The 19930-nt window shown below is 43.2% G+C and overlaps 1 protein-coding gene across 1 annotated transcript in view; it reads left to right on the top strand.

Moving 5' to 3' along the window:
• Window positions 1-19930, top strand: part of LOC124798231 (UDP-glycosyltransferase UGT5-like) — a 111652-nt gene that overhangs the window by 28634 nt on the left and 63088 nt on the right. The window contains exon 3 of the mRNA XM_047261546.1: window positions 10365-10616. Coding sequence (XP_047117502.1) covers window positions 10365-10616 — 252 coding nt within the window. The remainder of the gene's footprint in view (window positions 1-10364; window positions 10617-19930) is intronic.

Raw genomic sequence — 19930 nt, 5'->3', positions numbered from 1 at the left:
TCCATAGCACTGAGTCGAAGGGCATGAAAGGGGAGTATTGGTTGGGAAGGGAGTGAAACAAGGCTGTAGCCTATCCCCGATGTTATTCAGTCTGTATATTGAGCAAGCAGTAAAGGAAACAAAAGAAAAATTCATAGTAGGAATTAAAATCCACGGAGAAGAAATAAAAACTTTGAGGTTCGCCGGTGACATTGTAATTCTATCAGAGACAGCAAAGGACGTGGAGGAGCAGTTGAACGGAATGGACAGTGTCTTGAAAGGAGGATACAAGATGAATATCAACAAAAGCAAAACGAGGATAACGGAATGTGGTCGAATTAAGTCGGGTGATGCTGAGGGAATAAGTTTAGGAAATGCGACACTTAAAATAGTAGAAGTGTTTTGCTATTTGGGGAGCAAAATAACTGATGATGGTCGAAATAGAGAGCATATAAAATTCAGATTGGGAATGGCAAGGAAAGAGTTCCTGAAGAAGAGAAATTTGCTAACATCGAGTATAGATTTAAGTGTCAGGAAGGCGTTTCTGAAAGTATTTGTATGCCGTGTAGCCATCTATGGAAGTGAAACATGGACGATAAATATTTTGGACAAGAAGAGAATAGAAGCTTTCGAAATGTGGTGCTTCAAATGAATGCAGAAGATTAAATGCGTAGATCACATAACTAATGAGGGGGTATTGAATAGAATTGGGGAGAAGAAAAGTTTGTGGCACAACTTGACTAGAAGAAGGGCTCAGTTGGTAGGACATGTTCTGAGGCATCAAGGGATCACAAATTTAGTGTTGGAGGGCGGCGCGGAGGGTAAAAATCGTAGAGGGAGACCAAGAGATGAACACATGAAGCAGATTCAGAAGGATGTATGTTACAGCAGGTACTGGGAGATGAAGAAGCTTGCACAGGATAGAGTAGCTTGGATAGCTGTATCAAACCAGGCTCTGGACTGAAGACCACAATAACAACAGCACTGCAGCTGTTGACGTTTCCTAATTCCTACCTCATTTGCATCTACAAGGATACTCTGCCCATCACTCTTAAGTGCCTGGCAAAGGGTTCATCCTACCACCTTCATAATAATTCTCTATCATTTCAATCTCGAAGGGCGAGCGTAAAAACGAACACGCGTATTTTTCCGTGCGAGCTCTGATTTCCCTCATGTTATGATGATGATCATTTCCCTCTATGTAGCTCGACGTCAACAAAATATTTTTGCATTTAAAGAAGAAAGTTGATATTTGAAATTTCGTGAGAAGATTCCGCCGCAACGAAAAACCCCTTTCTTTTAATGATGTCCACCTCAAAACCTGTATCATGTCAGTGACACTATCTCCCCTATTTCTCGATAATACAAAACGTGCTGATCCTCTTTGAACTTTTTCGATGTACTCCGCTAATCCAATCTGGTAAGTATCCCAGACAGCGTAGCAGTACTCCAAAACAGGACGGACAGGCCTAGTGTAGGCAGTCTCTTTAGTAGATCTGTTACATTTTATAAGTGTCCTGCCCATAAAACGCAGTCTTTGGTTAGCCTGCCCCAGAAGAGTTTGTATGTGTGCCTTTCAATTTAAGTTGCTCGTAACTATAACCCCTGGGTATTCATTTGAACTTACAGCCTTTAGATTTGACTGATTTATCGTGTAACAGAAGTTTAACGGATTTCTTTTAGCATTCATGTGGACGACCTCACACTTTTCATTATTTAGGATGAATTGCCTGTATCTATGGTGACATACGCGTGTTTTACGTCAAAAATTATTTCAGAATGTTAATGAGGTGTGTTTTCTGGTAACATTATTGAAAATAAAGTGTTCGTGGCGATAAGTGACATCAATAAATGTACTTTGTGTAAGTCTGCATTATACAAGTGATCAAACGTATCCGGTCACTTGGCTGAAAATGAAAATGACTTACAAGTTCGTGGAGCCCTCCGTCGGTAATGCTTGAAGTCAGTATGGTGTTGGTCTACCCTTAGCCTTGATCACAGCTTCCACACTTGCAGGCATACGTTCAGTCAGTCGCTGGACTGTTTCTTGGGGAATGGCAGGCCATTCTTCACGTAGTGCTGCACTGAGAAGTATCGATGTCGATCGGTGATGCCTGGAAAGAAGTCGATGTTCCAAAACATCGCAAAGGTGTTCTATGAGATTCAGGTCAGGAGTCGTGCAGGCCAATCCATTACAGGGATGTTATTGTCGTGTAAACACTCCGCCACAGGCCGTGCGTTATGAACAGGTGCTCGACCATGTTGAAAGATGCAGTCGCCATCCCTGAATTGCTCTTCAATAGAGGGAAGCAAGAAGGTGTTTAAAACATCAATGTAGGGCTATGCTGTGATAGTGCCACGCAAAACAGCAAGGGGTGCAAGCCGCCACGACCACACCATAACACTACCGCTTCTGAATTTTACCGCTGGCACTACACATGCTGGCAGATGACATTCACCGGGCATTCGCCATACCCACACCCTGCCATAGGATCGCCGCATTATGTAGCGAGATTCGTCACTGCACACAATGCTTTTCTACTGTTCAATCGTTGTGTTTGCGCTCCATACACCAAGCGAGGCGCCGTTTGGCATTTACCGGCCTGATGTATGGTGTATGAGCAGCCACTCGACCATGAAATCCAAGTTTTCTCACCTCCCGCCTAACTGTCATAGTACTTGCAGTGGATCCTGATGCAGTTTGGAACTCCTGTGTGATGGTCTGGATAGATGTCTGCCTATTACACATTACGACCCTCTTCAACTGTCGGCAGTCTCTCTCAGACAACATACGAGGTCGGCCTGTATGCTTTTGCGCTGTACGTGTCCCTTCCTGTTTCCACTTCACTATCACAGTGGACCTAGGGATGTTTAGGAGTGTGGAAATCTCGCGTACAGACGTATAACACAAGTGACACCCAATCACCTGACCACGTTCGAAGTCGGTGAGTTCCGCGGACCGCCCCATTCTGCCCTCTCACAATGTCTACTGAGGTCGCTGATACTCGTATGGAGTACCTGGCAGTAGGTGGCAGCACAGTGCGCCTAATATGGAAAAAGTATGTTTTGTGGTTGTCCGGATACTTTTGATCATGAGTTTATGATGGATACCACGCAAAACGCTGACGGCCTACAAAAGCTAACGAAGAACTGTATGCGAAATGACTTAACTACAGCAATATTTTGATTCCCATATGAGCGTATACATAAATATTCATTTTCTCACGAGTACTTACTACATCTCTATTGTAGCTCTCTATAAACGTACCACTATAATCACCATTACTGCTAGTGTTCCTTGCCGAAAAAAATAAAGTAATTTATGTGTTGTTAAATTATTATATCTCCAAGGGCGCTTAATATGGGACAGGCAACTAAGTTTTCTAAAAGCAAAATCAACTTTCAGATAAAAAAGAAACGAATAGTTTTGTGCTATCTGTTTAGCAGACTTAATTGAAGTACCAACTGAGGATGGATAACAGCAACTATTAAAACATTATTAATTTTAAGCTTTAATTTTTGAATATTTTCACTGTTCATAATTGTTTCTCTTATTAAATTTTCACTGCATCTTCTCATATCCAATCAAAAACCTTCCCAAATAGTTAAATTCCGTTCCTATCACAGACATTTCCGCATTTCCGCATAATTTAGTTCATTCCAAGATAATATATTGCTGCTTTCATTTGTTTGGCAATGTCGCTTGTTCTTTAAAGAACTGCCTTCTTTCATTTCAGTTTGTCTTCTTTTGTTTTGTTATGAGAAAATAAAGCTTAATATAATCTACTTCTCGGCCGTAAAATTTAATTGAGAGAAACAAAGTAGCTTCGTGTCTGTGAAAATTAAAGAAAAAAGGGAGCTGAATACGTGCAGCTATACAATTGGAATGGTGCATTTATTATTTTCCTGTTCAGCTAAATTCCTCGTATCCGCTTCTTAATAATGCAATGGGAATTCCTCTGTTGAATGCGGAGAAGAAGGGGGACGGTGGGAAAGAGTACATTGAAGGACTCTTTGTGAGGGAGTAGTTGTGTGATGTCGTGTTGGAAGGAGATACACAAGGAAGAGCTAGAGGATCCAGTATTAGACACAGGAAGTAAATGAGCTTTAGCGGTGTAAGATCAAAGAAGGCAGAAGGGATAGATAACAAGCACGCGACATTTCCAGATTCACTGGGGAAGGGGCAACAAAGTGACTATTTACGTTGGTCTCTAGAGTGTATGGGACTGGAAATATACCATCAAACTTTCAGATTAATATTATCCACACTATTCCGAAGTTAACAAGAGCCGACAAGTTCGAGAACCATCGTGCAATCAGCTTAACAGCTCATGCATGCAAGTTAATGACAAGAAACACAAGAATGGAAAAGAAAATTAAGGGTCTGTTAGAGGGCGATCAGTTTGGCTTTAGGAAAGGTAAAGGCAAGAGAGACGAAATTCTGACGTCGTGGTTGATGGTGAAAGCAATCATGACACTCTCACAGGATCTGCTGACCTGCAAAAGTCGTTAGACAATGTAGAAAGCTACGAGAGGTTCGAAATTCTTAGGAAATTAGTGGTAAGCTGTAGGGAAAGGCGGGTGACGAAGAATATATACAAGATCCGAGAAGCAACACCAAGACTGGAAGGTCAAAAAAACCGAAGTGAACTGATTAAAAAGGGTATAACACAGTGATGTAGCCGTTACCCATACTTTTCAGTCTATATATCAAAGAAGCAATGACATAAATCAAAGAAAGATTCAGGAGTGAAATTAAAATTCAAGGCGAAAGGACATCAATTGAAAGGTTCGCCGATGATATTGCTATCCTCAGTGAAAGTGAAAAAGAATTACAGGATGTGTTTTTTAAGAAATAAGCAGTCTAATGAGTACAGGATATGGATTTAAAGTAAACCGAAGAAAGACGAGAGCAATGCGAAGTAGCAGAAAAGAGAACAGCGAGAAACTTAACATCAAATCTGAGGATCAAGAAGTTAAATAAATTAAGTAATTCCCCTACCCAAGCAGTAAAATAACCCATGATGGACGATGCAATGAGGACATAAAAAGCGGTCTAGTACTGGCACAAAGGACATTCCTGGTCAAGAGAAGCCCAGAGGTATCAAACCTAGGCTTCAATTTGAAGAGGAAATTTCTGAGAATGTACGTTTGTAGCACAGCATCATATGGCAGTGAAACATGGAGTGTGGGCATACCGGAATAGAAGAGAATCTAAGCATCTGAGAAGTGGTGTTACAGACGCAGGTTGAAAATTGGGTAACTGATAGGGTAACGAATGAGGTGGTTCTCAGCAGGATCGGCGAGGATAGCAATGTATGGATTACGCTGATGAGGTGACAGGATGATAAGACATCTGTTACGACATCAGGGAGTAGCTTCCATGGTAGTAAAGGAAAATGTAGAGGGTAAAAAAGTAGAGGAAGGCAGAGACTGGAATACATCCAGCAAATAATTGCGGATGTAGCTTGCAAGTGCTGCTCTGAGATGAAAAATTTGGCACAGGAGACGATTCCATAGCGGGCCACATCAAAACAATCAGAAGACCGATAATAGTAATAAAATAATAATAATAATAAAGACGTAATCTCATATGAGAAAACCCAGTCCATAGATAGAGTGCCACAAGACAAATTGCCTATTGTGACAACCCATGGGAAAATCGTACAAGTACCACATTTTAAGTACCTGGGAGAAATCATCTAGCCATCAGGAATCAACCTAAAGGCCAGTGAGGAAAGAATAAAAAAACTACAGAAAGCATATAAACTCACATGGAACTATTATAACAAAAAGCCCATATCTATTAACGCAAAATTGAGGCACTACAACACTGTCGTACTTCCGGAGGCACTGTATGCATCTGAAACAACACAAATAAGTGGGCAAACTAAAATCAAAGAAATAGAGAAACAAGAAAGGAAAATTCTCAGGAAAATTTTTGGCCCGATACAAGAGCAAGGAATCTGGAAGAAGAGAGCAACATCATAATTATATAAATACACAGACAAGATTACTGATACAATAAGGAAAAGAAGATTGCAGTTCTACGGACATATCCACAGGATGAATGAAAACAGAATTTCAAAGCGAATTCTCAAAGTCATCAACTCAGGCAGGGGGAAAAACAAAATGGATAAAAGAAGTTGAAGAGGACCTCAGACAAGTACACATAACAGTAAATGATGCAGCAAATAGAACTGAATTCAGGAACATCATCAAAAAACATAAATTTGACACCACAACACAGAAGAGACCAGGATGCAAATGGACAGCGGAGCGAAAGAAACAACACAGTGAACACATTAAGAAAATTTGGGTTCAGAAGAAACGTAAACAATCATCATAAAGGAATTCAAGTTCAAACGCACTCTTAAATGGGAATAATCGAAAATAATAATAATAATAAAATCTGTCCTGTAGCGCATCGTCTCTGCGAGAACGGCGCTTAAACGAAGCTTAGTAATGTACCATACCCGTGGTCTAGGGATAGCCGGCATGGTAGCTCAGCGTGTTCGGTCAGAGGGTTAGCTGCCCTCTGTAATAAAAAAACTGAGTTAATCGATCAATAACGAACTTAAACGGATTTCTTACGACGTCCACCCCGAGCAGATGCAACGAACAAAAAGTGAACCAAAAAAAAAAAAGGGTGGGTAGCGTCTTTGATTCATAATCAAAACGTCTTCGGTCCTGGGTTCAATCCCCACCACTACCTAAATTTTGATAAGTAATCAGTATTGGCGGCCGAAGACTTCCGGCATAAGAAGTCAGCCACATTCTGCCAAGGATCTTGTCAAAGAGGGCGGAGGAGCGGATAGAGGTTCAGGGCACTCTCGTGTCCTTGGGGTGGGAAATTGCCCCTAAGGCGGAAGAATCAGCAATGATCAACGACATGAGGATGCAGCAGGCAATGGAAACCACTGCATTATAGACACGTAACGTGTATCCACAGGACATGTGGCCTGTAATTGAAGAAGTGTCATGATGATCTCTCCATTGGCAAAAGATTACGGAATAGTCCCCCATTCGGATCTCAGGGAGGGGACTGCCAAGGGGGACGTTACCATGAGAAAAAGATTGAATAATCAACGAAAGGATAACGTTCTACGAGTCGGGGCGTGGAATGTCAGAAGCTTGAACGTGGTAGGGAAACTAGAAAATCTGAAAAGGGAAATGCAAAGGCTCAAACTAGATATAGTAGGGGTCAGTGAAGTGAAGTGGAAGGAAGACAAGGATTTCTGGTCAGATGAGTATCGGGTAATATTAACAGCAGCAGAAAATGGTATAACAGGTGTAGGATTCGTTATGAATAGGAAAGTAGGGCAGAGGGTGTGTTACTGTGAACAGTTCAGTGACCGGGTTGTTCTAATCAGAATCGACAGCAGACCAACACCGACAACGATAGTACAGGTATACATGCCGACCGACGTCGCAAGCTGAAGATGAACAGATAGAGAAAGTGTATGAGGATATTGAAAGGGTAATGCAGTATGTAAAGGGGGACGAAAATCTAATAGTCATGGGCGACTGGAATGCAGTTGTAGGGGAAGGAGTAGAAGAAAAGCTTACAGGAGAATATGGGTTTGGGACGAGGAATGAAAGAGGAGAAAGACTAATTGAGTTCTGTAACAAGTTTCAGCTAGGAATAGCGAATACCCTGTTCAAGAATCACAAGAGGAGGAGGTATACTTGGAAAAAGCCGGGAGATACGGGAAGATTTCAATTAGTTTACATCATGGTCAGACAGAGATTCCGAAATCAGATACTGGACTGTAAGGCGTACCCAGGAGCAAATATAGACTCAGGTCACAATATAGTAGTGATGAAGAGTGGGCTGAAGTTCAAGACATTAGTCGGGAAGAATCAATACGTAAAGAAGTGGGGTACGGAAGTACTAAGGAATGACGAGATACGTTTGAAGTTCTCTAACGCTATAGATACAGCAATAAGGAATAGCGCAGTAGGCAGTACAGTTGAAGAGGAATGGACATCTCTAAAAAGAGCCATCACAGAAGTTGGGAAGGAAAACATAGGTACAAAGAAGGTAGCTGCGAAGAAACCATGGGTAACAGAAGAAATACGTCAGTTGATTGATGAAAGGACGAAGTACAAACATGTTCCGGGAAAATCAGGAATACAGAAATACAAGTCGCTGAGTAATGAAATAAATAGGAAGTGCAGGGAAGCTAAGACGAAATGGCTGCAGGAAAAATGTGAAGACATCGAAAAAGATATGATTGTCGGAAGGACAGACTCAGCATACAGGAAAGTCAAAACAACCTTTGGTGACATTAAAAGCAACGGTGGTAACATTACGAGTGCAACGGGAATTCCACTGTTAAATGCAGAGGAGAGAGCAGATAGGTGGAAAGAATACATTGAAAGCCTCTACGAGGGTGAAGACTTGTCTGATGAGATAGAAGAAGAAACAGGAGTCGATTTAGAAGAGATAGGGGATCCAGTATTAGAATCGGAATTTAAAAGAGCTTTGGAGGACTTACGGTCAAATAAGGCAGAAGGGATAGATAACATTCCATCAGAATTTCTAAAATCATTGGGGGAAGTGGCAACAAAACGACTATTCACGTTGGTGTGTAGAATATATGAGTCTGGCGATATATCATCTGACTTTCGGAAAAGCATCATCCACACAATTCCGAAGACGGCAAGAGCTGACAAGTGCGAGAATTATCGCACAATCAGCTTAACAGCTCATGCATCGAAGCTGCTTACAAGAATAATATACAAAAGAATGGAAAAGAAAATTGAGAATGCGCTAGGTGACGATCAGTTTGGCTTTAGGAAAAGTAAAGGGACGAGAGAGGCAATTCTGACGTTACGGCTAATAATGGAAGCAAGGCTAAAGAAAAATCAAGACACTTTCATAGGATTTGTCGACCTGGAAAAAGCGTTCGACAATATAAAATGGTGCAAACTGTTCGTGATTCTGAAGAAAGTAGGGATAAGCTATAGGGAGAGACGGGTTATATACAATATGTACGACAACCAAGAGGGAATAATAAGAGTGGGCGATCAAGAACGAAGTGCTCGTATTAAGAAGGGTGTAAGACAAGGCTGTAGCCTTTCACCCCTACTCTTCAATCTGTACATCGAGGAAGCAATGATGGAAATAAAAGAAAGGTTCAGGAGTGGAATTAAAATACAAGGTGAAAGGATATCAATGATACGATTCGCTGATGACATTGCTATCCTGAGTGAAAGTGAAGAAGAATTAAATGATCTGCTGAACGGAATGAACAGTCTAATGAGTACACAGTATGGTTTGAGAGTAAATCGGAGAAAGACGAAGGTAATGAGAAGTAGTAGAAATGAGAACAGCGAGAAACTTAACATCAAAAGCAGACTCGCTATGGCAAAAAAGGCATTTCTGGCCAAGAGAAGTCTACTAATATCAAATACCGGCCTTAATTTGAGGAAGAAATTTCTGAGGATGTACGTCTGGAGTACAGCATTGTATGGTAGTGAAATATGGACTGTGGGAAAACCGGAACAGAAGAGAATCGAAGCATTTGAGATGTGGTGTTATAGACGAATGTTGAAACTTAGGTGGACTGATAAGGTAAGGAATGAGGAGGTTCTATGCAGAATCGGAGAGGAAAAGAATATGTGGAAAACACTGATAAGGAGAAGGGACAGGATGATAGGACATCTGCTAAGACATGAGGGAATGACTTCCATGGTACTAGAGTGAGCTGTAGAGGGCAAAAACTGTAGAGGAAGACAGAGATTGGAATACGTCAAGCAAATAATTGAGGACGTAGGTTGCAAGTGCTACTCTGAGATGAAGAGGTTAGCACAGGAAAGGAATTCGTGACGGGCCGCATAAAACCAGTCAGTAGACTGATGACAAAAAAAAAAAAAAAAAAGTACCAGGCTCATCTGACTCTTTGGAATCGAGATAGATATCGACTGATAGCAGCATTCATGTTGTATGCCTTTCTGGAGATCCTTTATGTCATCCTTACAACTCAATGCATCAGTTTCTAATTACCGTCTGGATAGCACGTTTCTGTTTCACTTTCACTAAAGTACAGCCGTTTTACATGAGGGGTCTGCCAGATTACGAATTTTGTTCATACCCCCTACATTTTCGTTGAACTCCTTTAGTGGCTACTCATATACCTCATTTTTTTTTACCCACATGGGAGAGTCCTATAGGTACTTGGGGAGAACAAATTGGTGATAGATGTATGGCACATGCAAATTGGATTCCAGTATGGAACACTCTATTTTCATGTTCACTTGAGAAACACGCACTGTGTTTTTGTTCGTCACGCCGAATGGATTTATTCGTAACTCTGAAAGAAATAATGATGCAATGAAGTTTCTGCGATTTTATAGCGATGTTTTTTTTGCCGTTTTAGCTCACTATGGACCTTGTGGAGATGGTGTCCGGCCCGTTTGGGCTCCTGTACAACTGGCACTTCTGTATGGACGCTTGCCGCACCGTCTACGAACACCCTGAAGTGGAGAAGCTGGTCCACTCGCAAGACCACTACGACCTGGTGATCGCGGAGATCTTCTACGTCGACTGCATGGCCGTGTTCGCGCACAAGTTCCGCGCTCCTCTTGTTGGCATCGTTACTAGCATGGCCTTTCCAGCTGCCTACGACAGGGTACAGTACTGAGTATACTGATAAAATTCTGAGACATTTTCCGGTATTATGGAATTACGCCTGCTACTTTCCAACAAGGCGCCTTACATCTCTCTCTAGTCTACTTATAATGAGAGACATAATTACCCAGAAAATGATCAGAAGCAGTATCAGTACACATGAGTTGCTTCCCTCTATCTCTGAGGCACGTCAAACCGATATTTTTCTTTTATTTTATATGTGAATCAGGCTGTGACGATGTGTTATCTGATTCTGAAGGTTTGTTAACATTCACGCTGGAAATAGCAGCTTAGAAGTACCACTTACCACTCCCAAATTTCTATGTATGAGTAGCTTAAATGATTTATACAGTGTGTAACAGTGTAAATGCAGATGTTTCTATTGGGGACTGGAATCAGTGTACTGAACGATATTAAACCAGTATCATATCTGTTAGGAGTAGTATGCTTTTAGGTTGGTTAGTACCTCCAAGCACACGTGGCAAGAGCAAGTCATTAATGTTTATTTTCCCGTGGGTAGCAGGTCAGGTGTTGAAGTGTGGAAGCACAGACGTGAAACGGTTAATCGATACTGACAGGTGTAGTTCACTTTGTGGTACATTTACGACTGTGCAGAAAATATCACGTCATAAAGTTTGTGTTGTATTTGTGGGAAGACAGCTTGATACAGCGAAACAACTTTCAACACACTAACATATATGCGTATTAAGGTACCAGATATAAAAATTTCTGCATATATGCCCATTACACCGTGTACATATGCCTAAGGTATAAAATAAGAACGTATTAGATATTACTTGTGGTATGCATAACTGGCGTAAGGCTGTCTAGGAAGGCTGGGCAAAATAAGGACTGAACATCATTTGTATCAAGATCTTTATTAAAACTCCTCAGGAAAAATAAATTTACCAATTTTGGTCTACAGGACCTTGACACATTAAGATAAAACTACGCAGTTAGATAGAATCATTGAAGAGCAATTACTGACGATCGGTCAACAAAGTTACCAAATATTTAAGTGATACCAAATAAAAAAAAGGTTATAGTATTATTTCAAATACTTGCTCTCCAAAAGTCATTCATAGGACCATAAGGTATGAAAGTTTAAGTTTACAACAAATGTTATTCTCTTTCCAAAAATATAAAAACTTAGTATGCCACTGTTTTCTGTTGCTGAAATATTTACAGCAAATTTCAATAAGAGAATCAAGATAATATTTCACTAATTGTCACTTCAAAGGTTCTAAGGAAACAGTCCTCAAAAGAGGCAGTCCACAAACATCCAAGAATGTGTTTGAGTAAAACACAAAAAATAATTGAGGCTTACCTTAAATTCATTAAAAGAATGCAAAACCAATTAAAACTGCTTGATATGAAACCACTGTGTGTCGGGCAGTTTGGACCAGTCGAATGGACCAGAAATTTCTTAGGTCGTCCCGATACACTGCACACTATATACTCCTTCCTTTCTAGGCAACCAATGGGAACTTGCCCCAGGACACAAATAAACAGTGATAGCCTGATGAACAGAGAAGTAATTTTTAAGTAAGGCGATTAAGAACTTAAGAAATCAGATTACTTTGTGAAGAGGTGCTAAAAGATAACCACCTCCACTTACAGCAAGGTCCGAGCAGGCACACAGGGGGGGGGGGGGGGGTAAGGGTTTATTAGTGATTGGGAACTCCAGCGTTAGGCGGGTGATGGAGCCCCTTAGGGAAATAGCGGTAAGGTCGGGGAAGGAAGCCAGTGTTCACTCTGTCTGCTAGCCAGGGGGGTCTCATCCGAGATGTGGAGAAGGCCCTGCCGCCGGTGATAGAGAGCACTGCGTGCACCCGACTACAAATTTTTGCTCATGTCGGCACCAATGACTCCTACCGTCTGGGTTCAGAGGTCATCCTCAGTTCATACAGGCGGTTGGAGGAGTTGGTGAAGCCGGAAAGCGTCGCTCTCGGGGTGGAATCTGAGCTATTTGTAGTGTCGAACCCAGAACCGATCGCGGTCCTCTGGTTTGGAGCCGAGTGGAAGGCGATTCTGCGGAGATCTGAGGAGCAAATTTCTCGACCTCCGCAATCGGGTGGAGAAACGTAGGGTCTCCCTGAATAGGTCAGGCGTGCACTACACGCAGGAAGCGGCTACAAGGGTAGCGTAGTACGTGTGGAGTGCACATGTGGGTGTTTTCGATTAGAGAATTCCCTCCCTAGGCCCGACACAGTTAAAGCAGGCTCAGACATGGTAATTGGATGTCTCTATGGGCCCTGGCTCAGCAGCTGTTGTGGCAGAGCACCTGAAGAAAAATTTGGAAAATATTTCGAGTAGATTTCCAGACCATGTTATAGTTTTGGGTGGAGATTTTAATTTACCAGATATAGACTGGGAGACTCAAACGTTTATAACGGGTGGCAGGGACAAAGAATCCAGTGAAATTTTTTTTTAAGTGTGTTATCTGAAAACTACCTTGAACAGTTACACAGAGAACCGACTCGTGGCGATAACATATTAGACCTTCTGGTGACAAACAGACCCTGACTATTTGAAACAGTTAACGCAGAACAGGGAATCAGCGATCATAAAGCGATTACAGCTTCGATGATTTCAGCTGTAAATAGAAATATTAAAAAAGGTAGGAAGATTTTTCTGTTTAGTGAAAGTTACAAAAAGCAGATTTCAGAGTACTTGACGGCTCAACACAAAAGTTTTGTCTCAAGTAAAGATAGTGTTGAGGATCAGTGGACAAAGTTCAAAGCCATCGTACCATATGCATTAGATGAGTACGTGCCAAGCAAGATCGTAAGAGACGGAAAAGAGCCACCGTGGTACAACAACCGAGTTAGAAAACTGAATCTCCAACGAATTGACGCATGGTGAAGGGAATGGCAATTGAATCTCAATGTAGACAAGTGTAAAGTGCTGCGAGTACACAGAAAGAAAGATCCTTTATCATTTAGCTACAATATAGTAGGTCAGCAACTGGAAGCAGTTAATTCCATAAATTATCTGAGAGTAGGCATTGGGAGTGATTTAAAATGGAATGACCATATAAAATTAGTCGTCGGTAAAGCAGGTACCAGACTGAGATTCATTAGAAGGTTCCTAAGGAAATGCAGTCCGAAAACAAAGGAAGTAGGTTACAGTACACTTTTTCACCCACTGCTTGAATACTACTCACTGGTGTGGGATCCGTACCAGATAGGGTTGATAGAAGAGATAGAGAAAATCCAACGGAGAGCAGCGCGCTTCGTTACAGGATCATTTAGTAATCGCGAAAGCGTTACGGAGATGATAGATAAACTCCAGTGGAAGACTCTGCAAGAGAGACACTCAGTAGCTTGGTACAGGCTTTTGTTGAAGTTTCGAGAACATACCTTCACCGAGGAGTCAAGCAGTCTATTGTTCCCTCCTACGTATATCTCGCGAAGAGACCATGAGGATAAAATCAGAGAGATTAGAGCCCACACAGAGGCATACAGACAATAGTTCTTTCCATGAACAATACGAGACTGGAATAGAAGGGAGAACCGATAGAGGTAGTCAAGGAACCCTCCGCCACACCGTCAGGTGGTTTGTGGAGTATGGATTTGGATGTAGATGTAGATGTACAGCAGCCAAGATTCGGCTTCAAGTCACGACCCGAGGCGGAAATGGCAAGTACTTAAACGTTGCGCTGGACGGAAAACAAATGAGGAAGCACGACGCAAACAGTTGGCTAATGAACCTCGCCTACGTAAACGGAAGCTTGGCTTGGAAGTATAACCCGCAAAATGCATGCAACAGGATTTTCCCCCGTAAGGCACGTAAGCTTGGTGGCTCTAAAAGACTAAAGACAGCGACTTGGCAATTTAATGCAAAATGTACCATGCAAAACAAGAATAATTTGGATGTCATGAATAATGACACTTTGAACATAAAGGGAATTTAGAAAACGTAGATAATTTGAAACACGTAATCAAATGAGAACTCTATAGCAGTTACCACAGTGTTTTGATACGAGTAATGTAATTCTCAAATTGTCTGGCCAGACGTAGTGATAGGGAACAACAACAACAACAGGTAGCTGAACTGAGTCTGATATAGAAACATGAGGGCACAAACGCGCGCAATAAGTGAACCAGTCATAATTATCACGCTCACAGTAATGAGCAAGATGAGTCTCTATGAATATTACGTGATCTCAGAACTGAAGCAATGAACTAAAAGTAGATCACCGATCACACAAAGCCGCTGTGCGGTGAAAAACAGTGGAAAAACTTGGAACTACCAGGAGATGCGGGGATGACGGCGACCGACGTCTTGCCTCCAGACCTGGTCGTTCAAAGGAATAGTGTGTCCACTCTCGTTTCCTGTGCACGTCCCTCATGTCCGGAAAATGCTCAGCCAGACCAACTTGGAACTGACACGTGCGGTACAACAAACAGCCGGCCCGTTGCCCCGCAGACCTGCGCTGTCTGCGCTGCTTCACTGACTGTCTGTCAAGGAAAGCAGCCTCAACGGCATACGCAGCAAACCTGCCACGCCCCCTTCACGCAAAAGACACTGTTCCAGGAGACGTGGCGCGAACTATCGATCGCGCATAAAAAAAAAAAAATGGCTCTGAGCACTATGGGACTCAACTGCTGAGGTCATTAGTCCCCTAGAACTTAGAACTAGTTAAACCTAACTAACCTAAGGACATCACAAACATCCATGCCCGAGGCAGGATTCGAACCTGCGACCGTAGCGGTCTTGCGGTTCCAGACTGCTGCGCCTTTAACCGCACGGCCACTTCGGCCGGCGATCGCGCATCGTTTCAACTTGTAGCGATTTGGTAGCTGCACTACCGAATCAAGAAAAATATGTTGGGGATACGACAAAGAGATATAAAGTAACAGTAGCAGGTTAGTCATTCAAGTAATCACAGATATCGAAGAAGAAAAGGAAATAGTAAGGCCGATTATTCCATGTACATGTAGGGCTGTGTACGACAAGTAGTCAGCGAAGGTCAGGAGGAGTCGGATCCCGCTTGTTACCTCAAGAGGAGCATTGCAATGGGATACCAGCAATAAGATATTTGAAATGTGGTGTACAAATAAGCTTAGACTATCCGAGATGCTACTCCAGGCAGGTGTAAAATGTATGTGCGCAACGGAAACAAGAACGCAAAAATGAAGATTTGGCCCTGTTTGACTACCCGTTAATGGTGATTATCTCCGTCTTGCTCTTTAAGATATCAATTACAACATAAACATAAATCAGTGATTAAGGGCACTAGCAACTGGCAAATGATAAATGCTGTTTCCGCTTATACATTTATTGTAGATTGAAATGAAATGAAATAATGGTTCAAGTGGCTCTGAGCACTATGGGGCTTAACATCTGAGGTCATCAGTCCCCTAGAACTTAGAACTACTTAAACCTAACTAACCTAAGGACACCACACACATCCATGCCCGAGGCTGCGTTCGAACCTGCGACTGTAGCGATCGCGCGGTTCCAGATGCACCTAGAACCGCTCGGACACTCCGGCCGGCTATGAAATGATCGTATGGCATTATTGGCCGGGAGGCCCCATTCGGGGTAGTCCGGCCGACGTATTGCAGATCCTTTTCAGGCGACGTCACTTCGTTGACTTGCGGGTCAATGATGATGAAGATGATGATGAAGGACACACAACACTCAGTCCCCTGCCGGGAATCGAACCCGGGTCTCCTATGTGGTAGGCGGTAACGCTACCGCTACGCTACGGAGGCGGACTATTGTAGATTAAGACCCCTTTATTGCAAATGTCTATATATCAATGTCCAATGGACATAAAGAGAGATGCAAATGAATTTCGTAACTAATATGATTGATCAATTGCCCAAATCTGCCCCTTTTTATGGCTACGCGATCTAATATAAATAACTCGAGATGACTGACATCATCTACATACCAAACACTAGAAGACACTACTTTCGTAAGATAAACTACAGTGGCGTGCAACCTCAGTCGAAATATAATTTACGTGATCATAGCTGTCTAGGTTTATAGCCCGTGTAAGCCGAAGCAATTAACTATATGCGTCCGGTGCATTAGAGTGATGGTTCTCGTACACGTCTGCGACAACAGAAGAACTCCAGCCACAGAATATCAAAAAAGCTCATTCAAACACTACGACGGCAGAAGACGATCCTCTGATTAGTATAATCTAATAATGTCTTCTCGTCTCTGTGTTCGACAAACGAGGAACGCGAACTCCCAGCCACAAGGATGGAGTTCAGGTAACGCCTCAACGTGAGTATAGGCAGAATAAGTGCTCTCAATCACTGAACGCTGCCTATTCGACGACGACTGCCTACCAGGAGGCGAAGTCCAGAATCGTATAAGTTCGCAACAGTACAGTGCCTAATCGTTCTAACTCTAAAATCTCCTGAGAGCAAAGACAGCAAGTCCCTCTGTACCAACAAAAGCTGATCCTGAGCGACCGTCAAACCCGTGTGCTCCAAACGTAAGACCACTTCTCTCCACTGCTGGCTTCCCATCAAAGCTCGGCTCCCCTCTCGCGTAATTCAGAAGACGAATCATATTCTCGAAACCACGGATTATTCTCCCTCTACAGATTCTTTCGAACGCCGACCAACCATATTTTAATCTTTTGTCGTCGAGCGCGGAACGTTTACGAGGAAATACCTATACTCATACAATGGTACGCTTCTCAGAGTAAAAAATCCTCGGAAATAACCCAGTGTGGTGGGTAACGTTTCCTCGTTCCTCTCTGCTGCGTCCAAGATTTTCAGAGTTTCTGAAGTATTATCCAGTTATCCTTCCGCCCCTACTACAACACCAGCCGACCGCCGCTGTATTGTGCTTCCGCGCCCAGGTGCCCAGACCTTCCGTCTTGGAACTTCCTGTGTGAAGCAGGACCAACACACCTGTGTGGGATTTTCCACCCACAGCTTGATTTACGCCTGCCATTTCATTTCTACTGGCGTTCCAACCTCTACTCGTACAGGCAATCATTCATGACGCCGTTTTGATAATAAAGACACTCCATCAGCTTTCGTGCAATAAGCGTTAATAACTATTTACAAGCTGTACGGGGCAATGTCAGTCTTCTTTAAATATTCATATATACGATATATAACCTATCAAATGATACCTAACTGCGGTTGCAAATCACGGAAAAGTATGTAGATGAGTGCTTGTAAGGTGCGAAATTATAGCCACCTTACAACTGCGTACCCTATTGTCCAACTCAGTAGCAGCTCAATGACCAGCACTGCCGTTATGTGGCAGACCTGGGTTCGAATCCTAGTATTACCAGGGATTTTTCCTTGTGAGAGGACAGGAACGGCGCGGCGTGAGCACCGTGTTGACGACTAAGGAAGAAATTGATTGAGAAGTAGCTTCTCCAAGGCCAAGAGAGCAGACAGCGGCTGGTAGGGCGGTGTGCTGAACCCTCGCCCCTCTATGCCGCATTTACCAGAGGATGACACTACAGTCGGTCGGTCGGTACCGAATGGCCCAACAGGGCTAGCACGCGGAGCTCTACTTCATATATCGTTAACAGTGGTTTAATTGTGTAACCAGTTACAGAGAAGCTCTTGCATCTAACGTGGAAGTGCAGAAGATATGCCAGTGAGAAAGCCGTTGAAAACGTTCCATTTAAACACGAAGGTAAAACTGGTGAAGGATGAATAGGAGGGAGATGAAACTGAATGACTTGCGCTTAAATACGGATGGCGTTCAAAAAGTAATGCAGCACTTTTTCCCTGAAAGCAGGTTGTTTTCATTCGCCATTCTTCTGGCTACAAAACCGTATTTGTGAACATAATCTCCGTTCAATACGACGACAATTCGTCACCTTACTGGGAGACCCTTTACGCTCGCAGGTCGACATTGGAGCCAAAGTCTTGCTGCGTTAATAACCTCCCCAACAGTCAGGTACTGGTTGCCATGGAGTGCATTCTTCATAGCGCCAAAAACATAGAATTCGGGAGGTGCGATATCCGGTTTATAGGAAGAACAAGCCAACGAAGCCTTGTCAGCTCCTCTCGGGTGTGTGCGTACCTGTGCGAGGCCTTCCGGTGTCACGGAAAATGAGAAATTCATTTGCATTTTTGTGTCGACGAACACGCTCAAATCGTTTCATCAGTTTCCTGCTGGTAGCACTGTACACTTCAGAGCTGATCGTGGCACCGTGAGGGAGCACATCAAACAGAATACAGGCTGAGGGTGCAGCTTTGAACTTTTCCTTCGGAGTAGAGGTTCCGTGGCACCATTCACTGGATTGCGGTTTTGCTTCTGTTTTTGACTGATGAACCCATGCCTCATAGCCTGTGAAGATGTTCGAAAAAAAATTGTCACGTTTTGCTTTGTAACGCACATTGCTCTTCATAGTCTGGTGTTATGCTGCGAGGAACTCAGCGGGCATATACCTTTCAGTACCCCATCTGCTGGCAAAGTGTATCAACACTACCAGCAGAGACGGCAAGTTGAGCAACAAGTTCTTTGCTCGTGAGCTGTCTATCACCTCAAGTGAGAGTGTCCGCACGTTCCAACATTGAAGGAGTTACTTCACCGCTGAGTACCCCAGGTGGAAGAGTGTGTCAACATTGGCAGCAGAGACGGCGAGTTGAACGACAAGGTGTTTGATCGTGTGCCGTCGATCATGTCGAATTAGAGTGTCTGCACTGTGGAGCAACTAGCAGCAACTCAGGACGTCTGCTGCACAAACATGGGCTAAGACCAGTGTTCCGGCCCTTCCCCAATATACGAGATGTGTTGCGCCCTGTTAAAGACGACATTGCTGTTCCAGTGTCTGGCGTGTATGGTGTACCCTGTGAATGTGGCAGCATGTATATCGTACAAACAATTCGCACGTTTTCTGAGCGTTGTGCTGAGCACAAGCGTCATATAAAAGAAAGGGAGCTTGACAAGTCGGCCATAGCGAAGCACTGCCTCGAAAACGGACATAAAAAAAATTCGAAAATACAAAAATGTTGGCTCATGCATCTAGATCTTGGGACACAGTTATAAAGCAAGCGGCCGAGATTTCTTTTGAACAACAACAATTTCAACATAGGGGTTTCACACTCAGCAGGGCATGGGGGCGGTCGTTGGACACTGAAAGAAAGCAAAGACAGATCCGCGACGCGGGAGCGGCAGTTTCAAACGTGGCGCCTGCCCCTACCGCCACCTGACGTCACCGGTGCTGCCGCGGGCAATAGCTCCGCTAGCTTACTGGGTCGACTTACGCGCGCGCGTCACATTGGGTCTATCTGATTGGCTGCTGATGATGTCATCATGCCTATATAAGCGAGTAACCATAGCAGCCCCGGTAGTAAGTGAACTCCTGACGAC

The sequence above is a fragment of the Schistocerca piceifrons genome, chromosome 5 (genome assembly GCF_021461385.2).
Source record: "Schistocerca piceifrons isolate TAMUIC-IGC-003096 chromosome 5, iqSchPice1.1, whole genome shotgun sequence".
NCBI lineage: Eukaryota > Metazoa > Arthropoda > Insecta > Orthoptera > Acrididae > Schistocerca > Schistocerca piceifrons.
Note: the sequence above shows the minus strand (reverse complement) of the source record. Positions and strands in the feature narration are given on the sequence as shown.